Source organism: Pinus tabuliformis, chromosome 7 (genome assembly GCF_031772625.1).
Source record: "Pinus tabuliformis cultivar Carrire ecotype Pingquan chromosome 7, CPIR1, whole genome shotgun sequence".
NCBI classification, from domain to species: domain Eukaryota; kingdom Viridiplantae; phylum Streptophyta; class Pinopsida; order Pinales; family Pinaceae; genus Pinus; species Pinus tabuliformis.
The window spans coordinates 1,612,849,875-1,612,867,687 of NC_142293.1; the positions used below are offsets into that span (position 1 = coordinate 1,612,849,875).

The following is a 17,813-nucleotide window of genomic DNA, read 5'->3' on the forward strand; positions in this document are numbered from 1 at the left end:
AGAGATACAAGAAAATAGAAGTATCATTACTCAAGCCTCAAGGTAAACCCCATACAAGATTTAGATAACTGAAGATGCGAAAACCATTCCAAATAATATATATATATTAAAAATCATTTGATAGAAATATAAAACTGAGCCCAAGAAAAGAAAAGAGAAAAGTCTCTGTTACCTAACTCTCGATGTCAAATTAAAGAATGATTAGTTCCTGAGTCCTATTATATGAAGAGAAAACTATATGAAGGCCTTACGGGAACAAGGAAAATTACGAGCCAACACAAGATGCGTTGTACTGAGCTTCAGTTTGCTCATACAGATTTTGATGCTGGTGCTGTATCAGAGAATAGATCAATGTTCCCTTGAATGACTGAAAGGAGCCCTCTTATACTGAAGAGTTTCCTAGTGTTCCTGTGTAAATGAATAACGAAAGTATAGTTTGAAGGATGATGCAAACTTCAAACTGATTTGTGGATTTCCCATTCTGTGAATACTGGCCAATGGAGAGCTTCAGTTCCTCACCTGTGAAGGTCCCGTTATGTATTGGCCTTGCATTCAGTAAGATTTTGGTCATGGAAGGCCCCATGTGAAAAAGGACGTGAATATGAATATCAATGCTCGTCATAACATATGCCACCCAAAACACAATCTGTTGAATAATATCCTCACATTATCTGATACTGAATAATTCACATCGAGTCTGAATGTTGTTGAACTTAAAAGATAACCTGAATTTATCAGCCTGAATACAATCTAATAATTAATAACCCTCATTATTGTTTAGGTTTAGAAAGTTAACTGTGAATATCAAAACCTGATTATAAAGAGAGTTCAGGTACATAAATGATAACAATGACCATCGACCCAAACAAAACCATTGCAACCAACCAATCTTGAGAGTAGAGATTTAAAATTGTTAGTTTGCTTCAACGACACCGCCAAATTTTCACTAAAAGATGCATATTAATATCCATCAACGAGCCAAACCTTTTCTAGTCTATCTTACTTACCCTGCAAGAAAAAATTGCCCATGAAGAATAGCATTTCACAATTCACATCTTCCTCCCTAGAGAAGAGAAATCCCACACCAACATATTTTATCAGGACATACTAAACTCCAATTTTTTGGCACTCTGAGCGGTAATAATTATGAAGTCAACTGAATTTAATTTTGAAGTGGCAGGGCTCTCAGCCTAGAGCTCAAGCATAACTCCATGCTCATTAAACACCGATGTTCTCACCGTAGCTTGGGTAAGTCTGCATGGGCAGCTTACAACGTCAATTAAATAATTTGAATTTCCAAACGGAAGTAAACTAGGAACCCATTGACCATTTTCAAAGACAATCCAAGGTGTAACTCGCACAAACTTCTCTTTCTCCATGTTATTAACAACTACTCTATTCTACAATCTCAATTTAGAAAAAGAAGCAATGCAAAAGTCTTCAATTTCTGCACGTCTTTAAAATTCACACCAAATAAAGTTTCTTACCCAGCCCACAAGCCCAATTCATAGATTTTACATAGAACTCTAAAGCATACAACATCTTTGGTAAAACGAGAAGGTTGAGTGATTTGTTATCTTGATTTAGACTTGAGTGTGTTTTTAATTTTGATTTTCAGTCAATGGCAGCTATTTTCAGTCATTTGGCAGCTAGCCGTGGGTGGAAAAGTTTCACAAAGGGAGGAATAAACAAGAAAGAAGCATCAAAATAGAGTTTTACTTATAATGAATTAAGCAATCCATATTTATCCGATCTACAGAAAGGACTTGACATATCACAGAGAAACAAGTGTGCTCTATATAACCAATAGTTGTCAATCTCGATTGCTACAGATTGGCACTGAAAGGGATTTGAAACCTCTTGGTACATTAAAGAACCAGGTTTAATCTGGATCTGTGATAAGAAGTGCCGATTTCAATTGCTATAGAGGGGCACCAAGAGAGATTGGAAGCCCCTCAGTGCAGATCACAGATCCAGGTTTATATGGAATTGTGCTAGTAAGCGCCATTCCCAATTGTATCAATTAGCACAAAGAGGTATTTGAAACCTTTCGCCCCCATTAAAGATCCAGGTTTAATATGAATCTGTGCTAGTGGATATAGCAGAGAAACAAGAGTATTCCAAATATCCAATAGGCTCCTCAAAAAAAAGCCGAAGAATTACAAGCTTCCAATTCATCTTTTCTGCAATAAAACCATTCAAGAAAATAAACATATGAAGCAAGGGGCCCCCTTGCTGCTTACACCAGAACAATTTATTTACACGATTATCTGCAAACGAAAGCATCAAAAGAAAACAACAATATACAATGATCATGAAGTTCACGAGCACCCACATGGACTTTCAGTGTTTTCTTCTTCGACTTCCCCATGGCTTCTGAAGAAGAAATACCCAACAACAAACCCCAGGATCACAGCTATAAAAACCCCCCCATTGAAAGACATCGCTGCCAACATGAGCAAATATCCCAGCCCTGCATTCAGACCAAAAACGGCCGATTCCATGACCCTAAATCCAAGTGCTCTAGGGTTTCTTCCAATCAGAGGAGCAGTGAGGCCCGAGGCAGCTTTACCACTCGAAATCCCCTTGAAACGAGACCGCAGATTGACAATATACTCATGAAATACAGAAAAAAGAAATACAGCAACAAGGGTAAGCGAGTAACCAAGCCATGATTGAGTCTTCCAGCCGTCGAACAGCACGGTCACCTGTCTCCCCCAGTAAAACGTCATGTGCATCATCTTGGAGGTCTCGAGTTCGAATCCGGATGAAACCCTTTTTCACAATTTCGCTGCAAATGCCCCTAGCAGATCCGATTCAGGGCCTGGTCCTCGATATTGAAATAGATACAAAACAGACCATACCGATGGGGTATTTCGGATTTCAGAAGCTGGGGAATTTTTTTATCATACAATTCGGTTGGACCCACAAATGAAAAGACTGGGAATTGGTTGGCTGAAGGGTTGCTGATCCAGGTTGGTTGAACTGATCCGAATTAATTGTTAACGCAAAGAACATATTCGGGAGAATCATACTAAAGTCCAGACAAAAATGCAAACCAGTGTTGAGTGACAGATTCAAATGCCTACCACCACGGATAGCGAAGTATGGGATGTAATACGTTACCGGAAAGAAAAGGTTGCCGAAAAGGCAACGATGGATGTCATTCCTACATCGGTAACGATAAAGATTTTGCTTTCAGTTGCAGACTTGTATCGATACGGGTGAGATTGTGGTAGACGTGTAAACTCTGCGAGATTGAGGTAGGCGTGTAAACTATGCTATTTTATTTTGGAGTCAATTTGACCGGTAGGCGTGTAAACTATGCTATTTTATTTTGGAGTCAATTTGACCGGATGCACAAAAGTTGGTTGGAATTTGGATAAAAAGAATTCAAAAAATAGTGTGGATGCAGTGTTCTAAATCATGTTGTACTATCAAAAAAAATTTAAGGCATTTAAAATTATGAATTTTAATAGTTTTTAATTGGATTTTAAAAAAAAATTATTAGAATTTTTCAAAATATAACTAGAATTTCTATAATTTTGAGAGCAAAAAAGCATAATCTTTAAACTAAGGCTTTTATTTTTATATAAATAAATACACTGTAAACGAAGAATTTTCAAATCATTTTTCACTTTCACTTTTATATTAATTTTCAGCATTTTTATATTAATGTTATCAATTTTCAGCATTATAAATAACACATAATGAGTAATCAAGAAAATTGAAGGAATTAAATAGGCCTAAATATCAATCCACTTTTATATTGATATTATAAATTTTCAGCGTTATAAATAACACATGATGAGTAATCAAGCAAATTAAACTAATTAAATATGTGTAGATATCAATTTATGACAAGTGTAAACCACTTACTCCATAGTACATCTCTTGTAGATATCAATTTATGACCAGCATAAACCACTTACTAGAGAGTACATCTCACATCACATTATCAAGATTTGAAAAAAATAATTTATTTTATGATACATTTTATATTATTTAAATAAATAAACAAAATAATTAAATTTATACTTATATTTATATTATTAATAATAATTAAAGAAAGTATTAATATATAAATTAAACATATATATATTATAAAAAACATGTAACATAATTTTGATAGAGATTCAATAAAATTTTACTTTTCAATTTTTTTTTTTTCTTCTTGTTTTTTTTAATTTAATGAAAATATTTGTATTAATTACAAATCTATGCAATTACATTATAAGTTTCTTCTATTTTAGTATCATCTATATGTTCCAAATAGGAATACAACCTATACTAAGCATATATATATATATGTATTTGGAGCTGAATACTTTCCAATAAAACCCCAAAATCAAACAAAACTTGTGGTACATATAGCCTACTTCAAAATATAATCTGATTAGCAAGTCCCCCAAAAAATTTTGATATTTGAACATAGGATTCATGCTTAATCTACTAAGGGATGGGCGATGGTCTTAATTGACCATTAACCATCAACTTTCCAAACTTCAAATTGCAATTTTGGTTGGCACATTGATCTACTTCCTAATTATTATCCCTTAGAATGTGCTTGAAACTCATTTTTGGGATATTTTTAGAAACCTTCTTAATTGGATTTAGGATATTATCCAATCAGAAAGATCATTTGACCAAATATTGAATTATTAAAAGAAAGTCACCCAACACAATGAGAGAAGAGACAATTCTCTACGTTAGGCTTTTGTGTGATTGATTTTCATCTTCCCCAAGCCCCCCAAAAACTCTAAAACTTTGATTTCTCCAAGGCCATAAAGGATCCCTTCTCCTCCTGCCACCCTTGTAGAAATTTTTAACTTGTAAATGCTCTTTGTTACAATACCATGGTTTATCAAGACCACATGCCCAATATGACACATATTGATGTGACATTTTCTTTATTTAATAATGTAAATTAAATAAAAAGGCATAAATAACTTGAATATAAATCTTAATCGTTGATTTATGGATTATACTATGAATATTCTAGTGTATTTCGTGGAGATTAAATCTTTACCATCCACTTAATAATCACTCAAAACTAAATTAAAGTTGTGGAAGGCCTATTTTGAAATAGGCACACTTATCAACATTTATCAACAATTTAAATAGACACACTATTGTCATAAATATTTTGATGACTATCAACATTTATCAACCTTTTAATTGCAATAAAGAGACCTCTCAGAGTGTGGCGAGTGTGGCAGTGATGTTGCAATGTCAACATAAACATTTTGACTTGGTCAAAAATTATATTAAATTAAAATATATATATATATATATTTATAAATCTCCCGATAATTAAAATTATAAAAATAAAAAATAAATTTAAGAATTATAATTTTAACTATAAAATTATAAAGTTAAATAAACTTATAAAATTATTGTAATTTACAAATAAAAATCTATTATAAAATGTAAGAATATTAATTTACATCCATTTTAATTTCAAATTTTATCACTTTTAATACTTAATACATTTAAATTTAAAATAAATTTAAATTAAATTATATATAACTGTAAAAAAATATATATATATATACTGAACTTTTCATACCATTAGAGAACCCTTACAAGTCTGAAAAAGTGATAACGTATGAAACTTGCCTTAGTTGATTTCAGTGGATTGCCTTACATTTCAGGCACGCAACATTAAATTAGCTTTTTTATTGATAAAACGTCGTTGTTGATAAGTTTATATTTTAATGAGTGCTTCACGTGGGTAAGGAATAATTTTTGGGAGGTCATTCTCGGAAGTCATTTAATGCATAGTTGTAAATATAAAAGTGATTTAAAGTCTATTTCATGTTTTTCACGCTCGGTATAAATATAAACAAAAATATAAAGGTGATTTAAAGTCTATATCATCGTTTACGGTTTATTTCATGCGTTTTCTATTAAAAAGATTTTTATTATATTTTTATATAAGTTTATGTTAATTATTTAATTTTTGGCGTTTTGGGTTTGTTTAATGGGTTGAGTTTGATTGTTGAAGTATTTTTATTATTGAGAGGTTATAGGTTTAATTATATCAACATTGTTGGGGTCAGGTTCCATGATTGAGTTGATAAGGAGTGATTCTTTCAGGTGGATTTATCTGGTACAAATATTTCGTAGATGTAGTGGTCATTGATCTCTAGGGACTGTGAACCACATGAAGAAAAAAAATCAATTTCCAATTAATTGTTTTAAATATAAGAGTTTTGTTATGGCTTTACAATAATTTTAAAAGACACGGTCTAACTTATAAACGAAATGGTATTTTTCACTAGAATCCGACAATACAATTCCGAGCAAGATTGTGATTTTTTGTTGTTTAAAATACATTTTTGAATGCATAAATGGATTTAACACCCTAAAAAACCTCTAGAACACTTAAATTCAATAGATTAAACAACTTGAACACTCAAATTCAATAGATTAAACACTTAAACTCAAGTTTTTTTAAAAATCATTGCCAAATTTTGATTATATATATATATATATATATATATATATATATGTCATTTCATCTATTAGTTACACTAAGTGATTCTATATATAAATATTAAATTGAATATTTATAATTACAAAATTATTTTTTATTTTTTCTAAAAAATGTATTATAATTTTTTGATTGAACAAGAACATTGAAATGACTAATTTTTTCTAGTTTAAAGTGTATGTGTATATATATATATATATATATAAAACAAGTTTTTTCCTTAACCCACCACTTAAGTATTGCACTCACAATGGAATTCAATTAACTAAATATGCACTTATTTTAATCAACTCTCCTCAATGTTTTAACAAGTAAACTAATAAATGTTATTATTTTTGGCATGCAATTGGAATAAATGTTGTATGCATTGGAGCCTAGATGTCCTTCACAAACCTCAGGTATGTCTATGTATAATGGTATAACCTCAAGGTTCTTGAACTGTGGTCAATGAAGTCATAATTGTCACTACATAGAGTCGCCCACTCTTTGTTAAAAACTAGGAATTAATTATAAATGAGTTCAGCCCTTAGGTCACATGGTCGATAGGAACCATGACCAAGAGTTAGTAGAAAGGGGCTTTGGTTGTTGGAACTAGTGAGCTACTATTGAACTACTAGGCATCAGGTGTGAGGTAATTCATTGATCCACCATCTCAAACTACTTGATACTAAATAGTATGTTGACTGATGGAAATATTTCTTGTCGTCTGTTAGTGTATCGGTCGTCTAGAGGTCGAGTATTAGGTATTGGGTGTTGGGATGTCATGGGATTGAGACAAGTGGGACTTCAAACCAACCCTGGTGCAAAAAGAACTCTATATGTATGTTGACTTACAAGAAATTCCCTGTCAATTTCTGTGATGTATTAGCTATCGAATGCTAGGCATGCTGGCACGGCAGGTCTGGGTGACATGGCATGTTGACATGGTTCTAACATGGCTAGATTATGTGTCATGGCATGAAGCAAGTCTACAATGATGTGGTATGTCGACATGGAGTTGACATGCATGTCACCCTAACATAATGACGTGGCAAGATTATGTGGATCAGTATTGGAGGAAATCTTCATATTGGTTGTCCTGAACTCTTGATATATCGAAGGCCAATGCTCAATAATGGTAATACCTTATAGAATGTGGGCTGATACAATAAGGCTTGATATCCCATCACTTAACAGATCTAGCACTTTCAGCCTCCATTAGTTGAAATATGTATCAGGTTCGTTAGTGTCGGGAGTTTAGCACTAACCACTATCTAGAGTACTCCCTAACACCCAATGCCTAATACACCAAATAGCTGACATTCAAACCTTTGATCCTTGATCACCCAAAAGATGAGAACTAATTTCCTGATAGCCAAAGGGTTGATGCACCATCGCGTCCTAAACATGAAATTCTATGTTAGACGATGAACATCATTAAGGTTTGTTTGTATTGGAAGTTCACGACAGAAGAGGTTCAGCAGGTAAACTTGACACTTGATTCCGGACATCTTGATTGAGCAATCTCTTTTTCTACTAAATATTTAAGCCCCTTTCAGCAAAGCTCTTGGTCACGACTCTTATCGGGCCATGTAACTAGGGGTTGGGGCTATAGCCTCTAATCCTAAAAATTCAAAAGCTCATTCCATACTTCCCAACTTCTCACCTGAATCTGATAATAGACAGGGAAAATTCATGTCAAACAATGGATATATCAAGTTTTGTTAGCACCGGGGTTGGTTCGAAGTCCCACTTGCTTGATGCCCTGACATTCTGACACCTGATACTCGACCTCTCGATGGTTGATACGCCAATAAATGGTGAGAAATATTATTGCCATACAATATAGACCTCTCATACTAGACCTGTCCTCTCAATATACATGTCCACTCATAATAACTGCAATAACATCTATTAGGTCATGCATTCAATAGCCATTCATTTACCAATAAATCATGATAACAACCATAGCTTGAATCTGTCATGAAACCATGCTTATAACCAAAATAATAATAGTGATAGAACAACCATCAAATCCACATAATAACAAGTATAAATACTCAAGAAAATACAAGAGGAAAGAGCTCTTATTAACATATGCAAAATCCAACAAAGTCAGGGACTTCCACATACCACCCAACCATAGATTGGGCTTAATCAAGTCTTTCTTTCATCCAACCACCCATGTGCCATATTCCAAGCATGAATGTGGAACTCACAACAAAACCAACAAAGGCTTCCTTAGGCTTTACTGCATATCCTGCCATTACTGGTCAAAGGATTTCTAGGCCCGAAACCCTCATCTATTCAACCAGGTTTTACTGTATATTCTGTCATTACCGGTCAAGGGATTCCTAGGTCCAAACAACGAAACATACATTACCAGGCTTTACCACAATCCTACCAAAATCGGTCAAGGAAACACTAGGCCCTAAACAAGCATGGATGCCTCCAAATATCTTCACTAATATCTTGAGGAATTTTCCCATCTCCACCCTCAGGCTTTACCATGTATCCCACCATTATAGGTCAATGGATTCCTAGGCCCTTGGGAATTTTCCTGAGACCACCTCACCCACTTCCAAAGCCATCTGGCAATCTAGTTCAAAAAAATAAAATAACCCTATCACATTATGTCTATCCAGAAGTGGCAAGGCAAGGTTGAAACCACTGTCACACCTGGAAAAATGCCAATGGCAGCAAGAGAACCAAATACACACATACATGTACCATGCATGCCAAAGCTGGTAAGGAAATCATACATGCAACTCGATACATGCACGTAATCGTGTTGTAGCCGCTTGATCCAACTCTTCCTTGCTTGATCTTTGCTTCCCTTTTCTTCCTTGCCCTTCCTTTGCCTTCCTTTCTCCAATGCTAGAGTGCTCCAAGAATGCTCTAAGTGTGCAAGCATATGAAAGAATAGAGAGAATAGAGAGAGAGCTCCACCATAGAATTGTCAAAAGGCTAACCAACAAAAGCCATGACTTGATCCTCAAAATCCTTTTTATCATTAAGGCCTCTATTTTCTTCAATTTCCTCCTCATGCAGGCCTTTTACCTTCCTTTTCTCCTATTTTCCTTTATTTTCATATATAAAATGCTAATTAATGCCTCTTTTCCTTTTTGAAGCCTTTGCCAATGCCTTTTCCAATTTCCCTTAGCCATAATAACCAAATCAACACACACTATGATGTTTTGCCCAACATTTAGCTTGGAATACGTGTCCCATGACCTTGGTCTTATTTTGATTTTATTAACTTTATTACATGGATTTTTAACCAGGGTTATTACAGAACCATCCCTGTAAGGACCTCCGGAGGCGAGTGCGACGGGCACCGGGTGCGGTCGTGCACGAGGGCGCGGGCACGGGCTGAACGACATATGCGACGATCACACGAGTTTAATGCGACGAAAACAGAAACGATGGAACGACACTTGGAAATGCGACTAAGTGTTGGAGCGTTTTATATGGCGATTAAAAGGAGCTTGCAAGCCGACTTGGAAGAAGGCTTTGTGGGTGCATATTGTATGGTTTGGGGGTCGGCCAAGGGGCTGCCACCCACTTGTAAACCCACGTAGGAAGGGTATATACACATGAGCATGAGAGCTCATTCATTCATCAATTCGAACTCATCACTTCTACGCATAGCTTGAGAGGAAAAGAAGTGCGCAGTTTTGGGTAGAGCTGCGCATAGCTCATGCGCACTACTTGGAGGTGCACTTGGAGGTTGTCTTGAGCCGGTCAAGGTGTGGGCAAGGTGTGCCCAGGGTTCGGTGGATGTGCAGAATTGTGTAGGACTTGGCAAGGGTATCTAGGTGGCTCGGGTGAGCACCGCCCTTCGTGCAAGAGGTGCACACGGTTGTAAAAGGTGGGGTTGCCTCTCTTTGTAATATTTGGCTAAGTGTGAGATTTGGTTTGGAAAGACACACTTGTATGTTGTAAACTGATATTCTTAATATATTGTCGGGCAGACTCACATTACAGGGAGTTGCCCCTCCCCTTTATACTTGTTGCAATTGTTGATGTTCTTGTTATAATTGCTATGGAGAATGAATGAGTATGGGCTTCATTAAGTATAAAGGATAATTGCATGTTTACTTGGTTGTGAAACACAAGCTAAGTAATGTTAATGTGAAAGTAGGCGTGGTCCACGAATGTTAGTATTGGTGAAAAGAAAGCGTTCGGTGGTGTCGCACCTTGCTACAAGCGGTTGGAAGACTACCGCAGGTGTAGGGGCGTGACAGGTGGTATCAGAGCAGCTGATTCAGGGTATTGAAGGTGTAAGCTGCTACACACCTTCACCGAAGTGAAGGTGGTTATCAGAGCTTCGGTTTGAAGCCGGTGAGCAGGGTTGCTCATGATAATGGAAAGGGTACTTGCAGGTGAAGGAAGTCGTTTCACACAAGTGGGACAAGGGTCGGTTCAGGTTGCAGGTGACTTGGTAAAGATGTCTATCTTGCAAAAATTGGGTTTTGCAACCTTCGAAGAACTTGAAGGAAGTCTACTTGAAGAGTCAAAGGAAGTAAGACAAGGATTTGCGGAATGTGGCAAAAGGTTGTTCAAAACAAAGGATGCTCTTCATGCCTTGGTCAAGGAAGGGGTTTCTGACAGGAATAAGGAGGAAGCCTATCAACTTGCAAAGGAAGTGGACTTGCTTGAAGCAGAACTCAAGGAACTAGAGATAAGACAGAAATTGAACCAGAAAAAGTGGGATTGCCTAGCTCTTGAGGTAAGGCATCTCAAAGCCTTGAAGAAGAAGGTTGAGTCTGATGGAAAGAATGAAGATGCTTCTGTGGGGATGATGTAGATACTTGGTGCTTCTGCTACTACGGAAGTGGCCTCTAGAAGGGATCCTGAAAGGAACAAGTTGGAGTATGTTCGAATGAAGGTTGGAGGTGCTGATGTGCTCACTATGGTAGATAGTGGGGCTTCTCACAACTTCATGGGCGAAGATACTACGAGAAGGATTGGGCTGAAATTTGTACTGGCAAAGGCACAAATGAAGACAGTGAATTCTCCTCCTATTGAGATTCTTGGTATAGCTGAAAGGGTGGACACTACACTTGGTGAATGGACCGGGAAGGTGGACTTCACTATAGTGCGGATTGATGACTATGAGGCTGTATTGGGGATGGAGTTCATGAAACAATTTGATGCTATGATTGTTCCACATTTGAAGAAGCTCTACATTTATGATGGAAGGGAAGATGTACCCATTGGTGTGACAAGACCTGATTGTAAATTGGGAGTAATGCAAGTGGAGGATAAGGAGAAGGTGAACAAGCGGTTGTCTACTGTTGAGACAAAGCTTGTCGAGCAGTCATTGGTCATTAGATCACTTTCAAATAGCATCTTGGATTTGACAAGAAGGCTAGAGTTGGTGGAGGATGATGATGATGATGATGAGGTATATGTGAGGCCGGATGTCCAGAGAGAAGACCGGGTTGCTTATCTACAAAGGATGGAGGTTGAGGATCCTGATAGATGGATCGAGTTGATTAGTGAGGGAGAGCCTTCAGGCTCTACTCCCTCTACATCTTCTTAGATGGATGAAGAAGATGGGGCTCATTGTTAGCTGCTCATGGCAGTGAGTCCTTAAACATGTTTGAGCAGGTATGATTGATGATGCATGGATGGCTTGGCATCAAGCATCATGACATGTTGCAGATGAGATGGATGGAGTTTCCATGGACCTGAGCATGGATTATGGAGATAGATTCTTGATGAGTCAAGGATGTGGCAAATGTTTGAGGAACAGTTGATGATGGCATGAGGATGTTCACTCTCATGAATTGAGCGTGATGGTTGGATTAGCTACCCAACTAGTTCAGACATGGGGTCCGGAAGTGTACAGAGATATGTTGGCATCGTGCTAGAGTATCATGGCAGAGGTTCACATAGGGACACATGATGAGGTCGACACGAGATGTTGCAGTGGAGATTGTGGCAGAGGGGTCGATGATCATGGATCGAGATGATATCCGATGGAGAGCATACCGTTGAGGTGCATACCTTGGTATGGTGAGCTTGGTGGCAGTTAGTCACTAAGTCGAAGCATGATGGAGATGAGGCTCTACATATGTTGCAAGGATGTTTGCCTTGTGTGGAGAGGTCGACATCATGGATGATGATGATCTTGGTGGATGGCTACCAGGATGGTATGTTGTCGAGGACGACAACGATTTCAGGTGGAGGAGGATGTAAGGACCTCCGGAGGCGAGTGCGACAGGCACCGGGCGCGGTCGTGCACGAGGGCGCGAGCGGGCGCGCGGGCGCCCGGGCGGGCGCGCGGGCACGGGCTGAACGACATATGCGACGATCACACGAGTTTAATGCGACGAAAACAGAAACGATGGAACGACACTTGGAAATGCGACTAAGTGTTGGAGCGTTTTATATGGCGATTAAAAGGAGCTTGCAAGCCGACTTGGAAGAAGGCTTTGTGGGCGCATATTGTATGGTTTGGGGGTCGGCCAAGGGGCTGCCACCCACTTGTAAACCCACGTAGGAAGGGTATATACACGTGAGCATGAGAGCTCATTCATTCATCAATTCGAACTCATCACTTCTACGCATAGCTTGAGAGGAAAAAGAAGTGCGCAGTTTTGGGTAGAGCTGCGCATAGCTCATGCGCACTACTTGGAGGTGCACTTGGAGGTTGTCTTGAGCCGGTCGAGGTGTGGGCAAGGTGTGCCCGGGGTTCGGTGGATGTGCAGAATTGTGTAGGACTTGGCAAGGGTATCTAGGTGGCTCGGGTGAGCACCGCCCTTCGTGCAAGAGGTGCACACGGTTGTAAAAGGCAGGGTTGCCTCTCTTTGTAATATTTGGCTAAGTGTGAGACTTGGTTTGGCAAGACACACTTGTATGTTGTAAACTGATATTCTTAATATATTGTCGGGCAGACTCACATTACGGGGAGTTGCCCCTCCCCTTTATACTTGTTGCAATTGTTGATGTTCTTGTTATAATTGCTATGGATAATGAATGAGTATGGGCTTCATTAAGTATAAAGGATAATTGCATGTTTACTTGGTTGTGAAACACAAGCTAAGTAATGTTAATGTGAAAGTAGGCGTAGTCCACGAATGTTAGTATTGGTGAAAAGAAAGCGTTCGGTGGTGCCGCACCTTGCTACAAGCGGTTGGAAGACTACCGCAGGTGTAGGGGCGTGACACTCCTCCTTGGGGGAACACCATCCTCGGTGTTCTATGACACCTATGACCAGCAAAACCGTTGAAAACCAAAACATACTGCTCATGGAGCTTTATAACTTAGCTTGATGCAGTATTTACAATATCAACGTGCTGAAAACAAAAACCAGCATGACAAACATAACAACACGACACCCATACCGCTTATTAGAACTTTCTAACACAACTCATTACAGTATTTACAATAACAACCACATATACTTACACACATTTACTTCAACCAGAAAATAACAATATTGTTTATGGAGCTTTATAAATCCATCTTGATATAGTATTCACAATAATATACACATATAAACATATGCAAATTTTCTCAATAAGAAAATAAAATGATATGATGTTTGCATCTACAATAAGGGAATCTAGAGGCTCACACCTCCACCCTCAAAGTAGTACCAAGATTCACCTCCTTCCCAGGAAGTCCAAAATCCACTGCCAAAGTCAAAGTCTACATGCAATGTCCAGCACTACAATCCTTGCGTTGCTTGTTCCCTCATTGAATAATTACAGACTCATTGTTCCAAGGTACACTCCCAATGTGCTTCTAATTCCATCTAGCAATGTTAATGACCAAAACAATTCCATCTCTGACCTTCCCTTCTCTACTGCACAATCCCTCGGGCAATCCGATCACCCCCTTCCATGCAGTCACTCACCTTCCAATTTCCTCGGCATCCCCTTTCCCGAGTGATCCATCCCTTGGCAAGGCTTTCTTGCATCAGAAGGTCCAAAAACCAAGGCATATCCCTGCCTCAAAACCATCATCATAAAATGCTCATGGAAATCAATGGACAATATTGGGTACCCGTGTCCCATAATGGCCCTACTCTAAAGTGCTTTACCAGCATACTGTTGCATGTTCCAATTCCTTTTGCAGCTGCTGCTAATTCTTGCAGTCAATTTCAACCACCCATACCAAGCATTTTCAACCATGCTTTCCTGTACCAAGAACATAACTACTATTAGATTCAAAAGAAATTTAAATAGATCCAAATCATACATCATTGGTAGCTCGTTAATAATATACACCTGCAATTATGTTTACTTCCTGTCACAACAAGTCAAACTAGTTGTTTGACCAAATCATCATGTATAAACATATCACACCTAGTTAGCTCAAAATGTAAACATCATAAGTTAGAATCATAATTCGCATGTAACCATCATAAATCAGAGCCATAGATCACATGCAAAATAAAAATGAAATAAAATATTGATAATTATCCTTTAACTGGTTCTTTGCTTCTACCTTTGTCCTTTGTCCTTTTCGTACACACACTGGATTCGTTGCCACACCAGGAAAACACCCAATGCTTCTCTTCTCTTCAATCACATAAACATACACAATGTACATCACAATGCATACATCCACACACAGCGTATGACACCAATACATACACCTACATATGGTGTACAACACAACACATACACCTACACCCAGTGTACAACACCACACAATACATATACCTACACCCGTCATACAACACAATACATAAACCTACACCCAATGTATAACACAATACATACACCTACACCCGACATACAGCACAACACATACACTTACACCTGGCATACAACATAACACATACACCTACACCTGGTGTACAACATAATACAATACATATACGTACATAGAGTACAACACAACGAATACACATGTCATGATACCATGACTACACAATGCACATACACAGTACCACATGTGCACAACACAACATGTACAACATGTACATAATACCATATGTACAAACACACCACTTATACACAACACCACTTGCATGATGTGTACACAACACCACCAACACAATGTGTACACAACACCACGTGCATGCAACACCACATGTACCACATGCACACAGCACCACATGTACAACACTCACACCACACCATATGTACATAGTGTCTAGTCAATTTAACGTCTTAAATTGCTCTACATAAATTATCAATCCGGGTATTGTAAACTGATGAAGTGTGGTGCACCATATGTGCTTAGTTAACCTTTCTCTTACTTCGTTGTTTTATAGTTTATGTTGTTTTTGGGGTTTTGTTCTTGTTGGCTTTCTAAGGTGTTTAATGCAAATGGAAATCTTATTCTAAGGTCTTAAGAATACTTTTAAAGGACAAGTATGGATAAAGATTTCAAGACAAGGCCTTATGTCCCTAATGGTAACTTCCAAAACTTAGCACTTCAAAAGAACTTAAAACATGTTATTGATGGAGTTAGTATTTAAACAAAAGTGTGAATATACAACTAGTTCAATCAAAATAAAATGCAATAACCAAACAATGAGCTAATGACTATGAGACCCAGTATCCTTGCTGTTTCAGCAAAAGGACAAGATGATTCTATCATGTCATTAGTTCAATCAAAATAAAATGCAATAACCAAACAATGAGCTAGTGACTATGAGACCCAATATCCTTGCTACTTCAGCAAAAGGACAAGATGATTCTATCATGTCATTAGTCATTAAAAGGCTATGTGCATCACTAATCTACAATCAACTTGAAAGCAATTTATGTACAACTAATATACATGAGAAAAATGTAAAACAACAGTAATCAAAACAACTTTGTTATGTACAGCTAATATACATGAGAAAAATAAAATGCAAAATTAAATGACAACTATACAAGGCAGGGGCCCTCTACCACCTATGAAATCAAAGCAAAATTAAACACACTTGCATGAATTAAAATTGCATGAATGAAAAATCTAATCTACCTTACATTCTACAAAGCAATATTTACAAAATGAAATCTACTCTACCTTACATTCTACAAAGCAATATTTACAAAATGAAATCTACTCTACCTTACATCCTAATATGCTCCATGACATCTACTTCACATCTCCTTCCATGTTGAGAACATCAAAGCTTTATTCAATTTATTCAAAAGTACAAAGTACAACAAAGTTCTCCAAAGCTTTCAAAAGCCATCAAGGAAGAACTACAAACTTAAGAACTAGGGACTAAAGACTAACTAATGAAGGAGAGAGATCTCCTATTTATACAAAAAGATGAGAGCCATCTCATTAATGATAGTCCATGAATCTCTCCCTCTACCTCTAGAGTCCTAATCAAAATAGGAACTGATAAGACACATGTCTTTTTAGAGTTACAATACAATTAGGAGATGTGACACATATCCTCATGATCCCATGATTCTTTCCAACCAAATTCGAATTTGGCCTTAGAGTGCCACATAAGGGTCTTCTAGAAGTCTCCTTTCAACCTACACATGTCAACAATCTCAACCCATTTGTTAGGTATAAGCATATGCACATTATTTTCTAATGTTCAACCACAAATTCACTTAAAAGGCTTAGAAATAATAAAGATTGGAAAAACATAAAGGTGACCCAATGATAATGAAAGTGGGATGAATGTGGTGACATAGTAGTGAAATGGAGATGAAATGGAGGTGATATAATGGACATAATAGTGAAAGTGTAATGGAAATGAATGACATTTTCAAGGCTCAACATATCCCCCAACTGAAGCTATTGCATGTCCTCATGCAATATATATTACATTAACCCTTTTGATCCTTGAGCTTTGGCTTAACTTTGCATGATATCATTTGATAACTTCATATTTCTGCAAAGTGTTTTACTTGAATTGCAACATGGTTGGTTCTTGTGTTACAACCATTTTTTTCTTTGTTGTTGCCTTTTACTTTGATCTTTGAACTTTGCATAATGATATTTTGATTATTGTTGCAAAGTATATCTTTATTGGATTGCATGATGGTTGGTTCTTGTGTGACAACCATGATTTTGTTTGTATCCAATTTATCCTTTAAGCACTTTTTCAAAAGCCATTGTATGCTCATAATAGCAATGTAATAGTTAATATATGTTGGAAGTATGTGGGCTCCTGAATATGATATGGACATGGCAATATATGAATATGAATGTATTCCCCGCCCCCTAACTGATGGTATTGACAATTTTATGAAAGGAAGAGAAATGTTTTTCCAACAATTATCATTCTAGCTTTTTATGGAATTCTATGGTCAAAAGTTAGAAAATGTCGTACCTTCACTTACCCTTTGGAATGGATGAGTTGTATATGTAGTGGCTGAAATTTTCTGATCATATTCTTCTTCAAGTGGCTGAA

General features: G+C 37.3%; 1 protein-coding gene across 3 annotated transcripts; it reads right to left on the minus strand.

Moving 5' to 3' along the window:
- Positions 1 to 791: 791 nt before the first annotated feature.
- LOC149254372 (copper transporter 5-like) lies at positions 792 to 3,264 on the minus strand. 3 transcript variants are annotated; one of them, XM_089460131.1, is made up of 2 exons: positions 2,336 to 3,264; positions 792 to 1,254 (listed from the first exon to the last, which is right to left on the minus strand). In XM_089460131.1, exons 1-2 carry the CDS (start codon positions 2,739 to 2,741, stop codon positions 1,235 to 1,237), a joined length of 426 nt encoding a protein of 141 aa, XP_089316257.1. In that variant the 5' UTR covers positions 2,742 to 3,264; the 3' UTR covers positions 792 to 1,234. The 3 variants fall into 3 exon arrangements, with proteins under 3 accessions (XP_089316257.1, XP_089316259.1, XP_089316258.1); XM_089460133.1 differs by having other exon boundaries at positions 2,308 to 3,264; XM_089460132.1 differs by lacking the exon at positions 792 to 1,254 and adding an exon at positions 1,775 to 2,183 and having other exon boundaries at positions 2,308 to 3,263.
- Between the last annotated feature and the right edge of the window lie 14,549 nt (positions 3,265 to 17,813).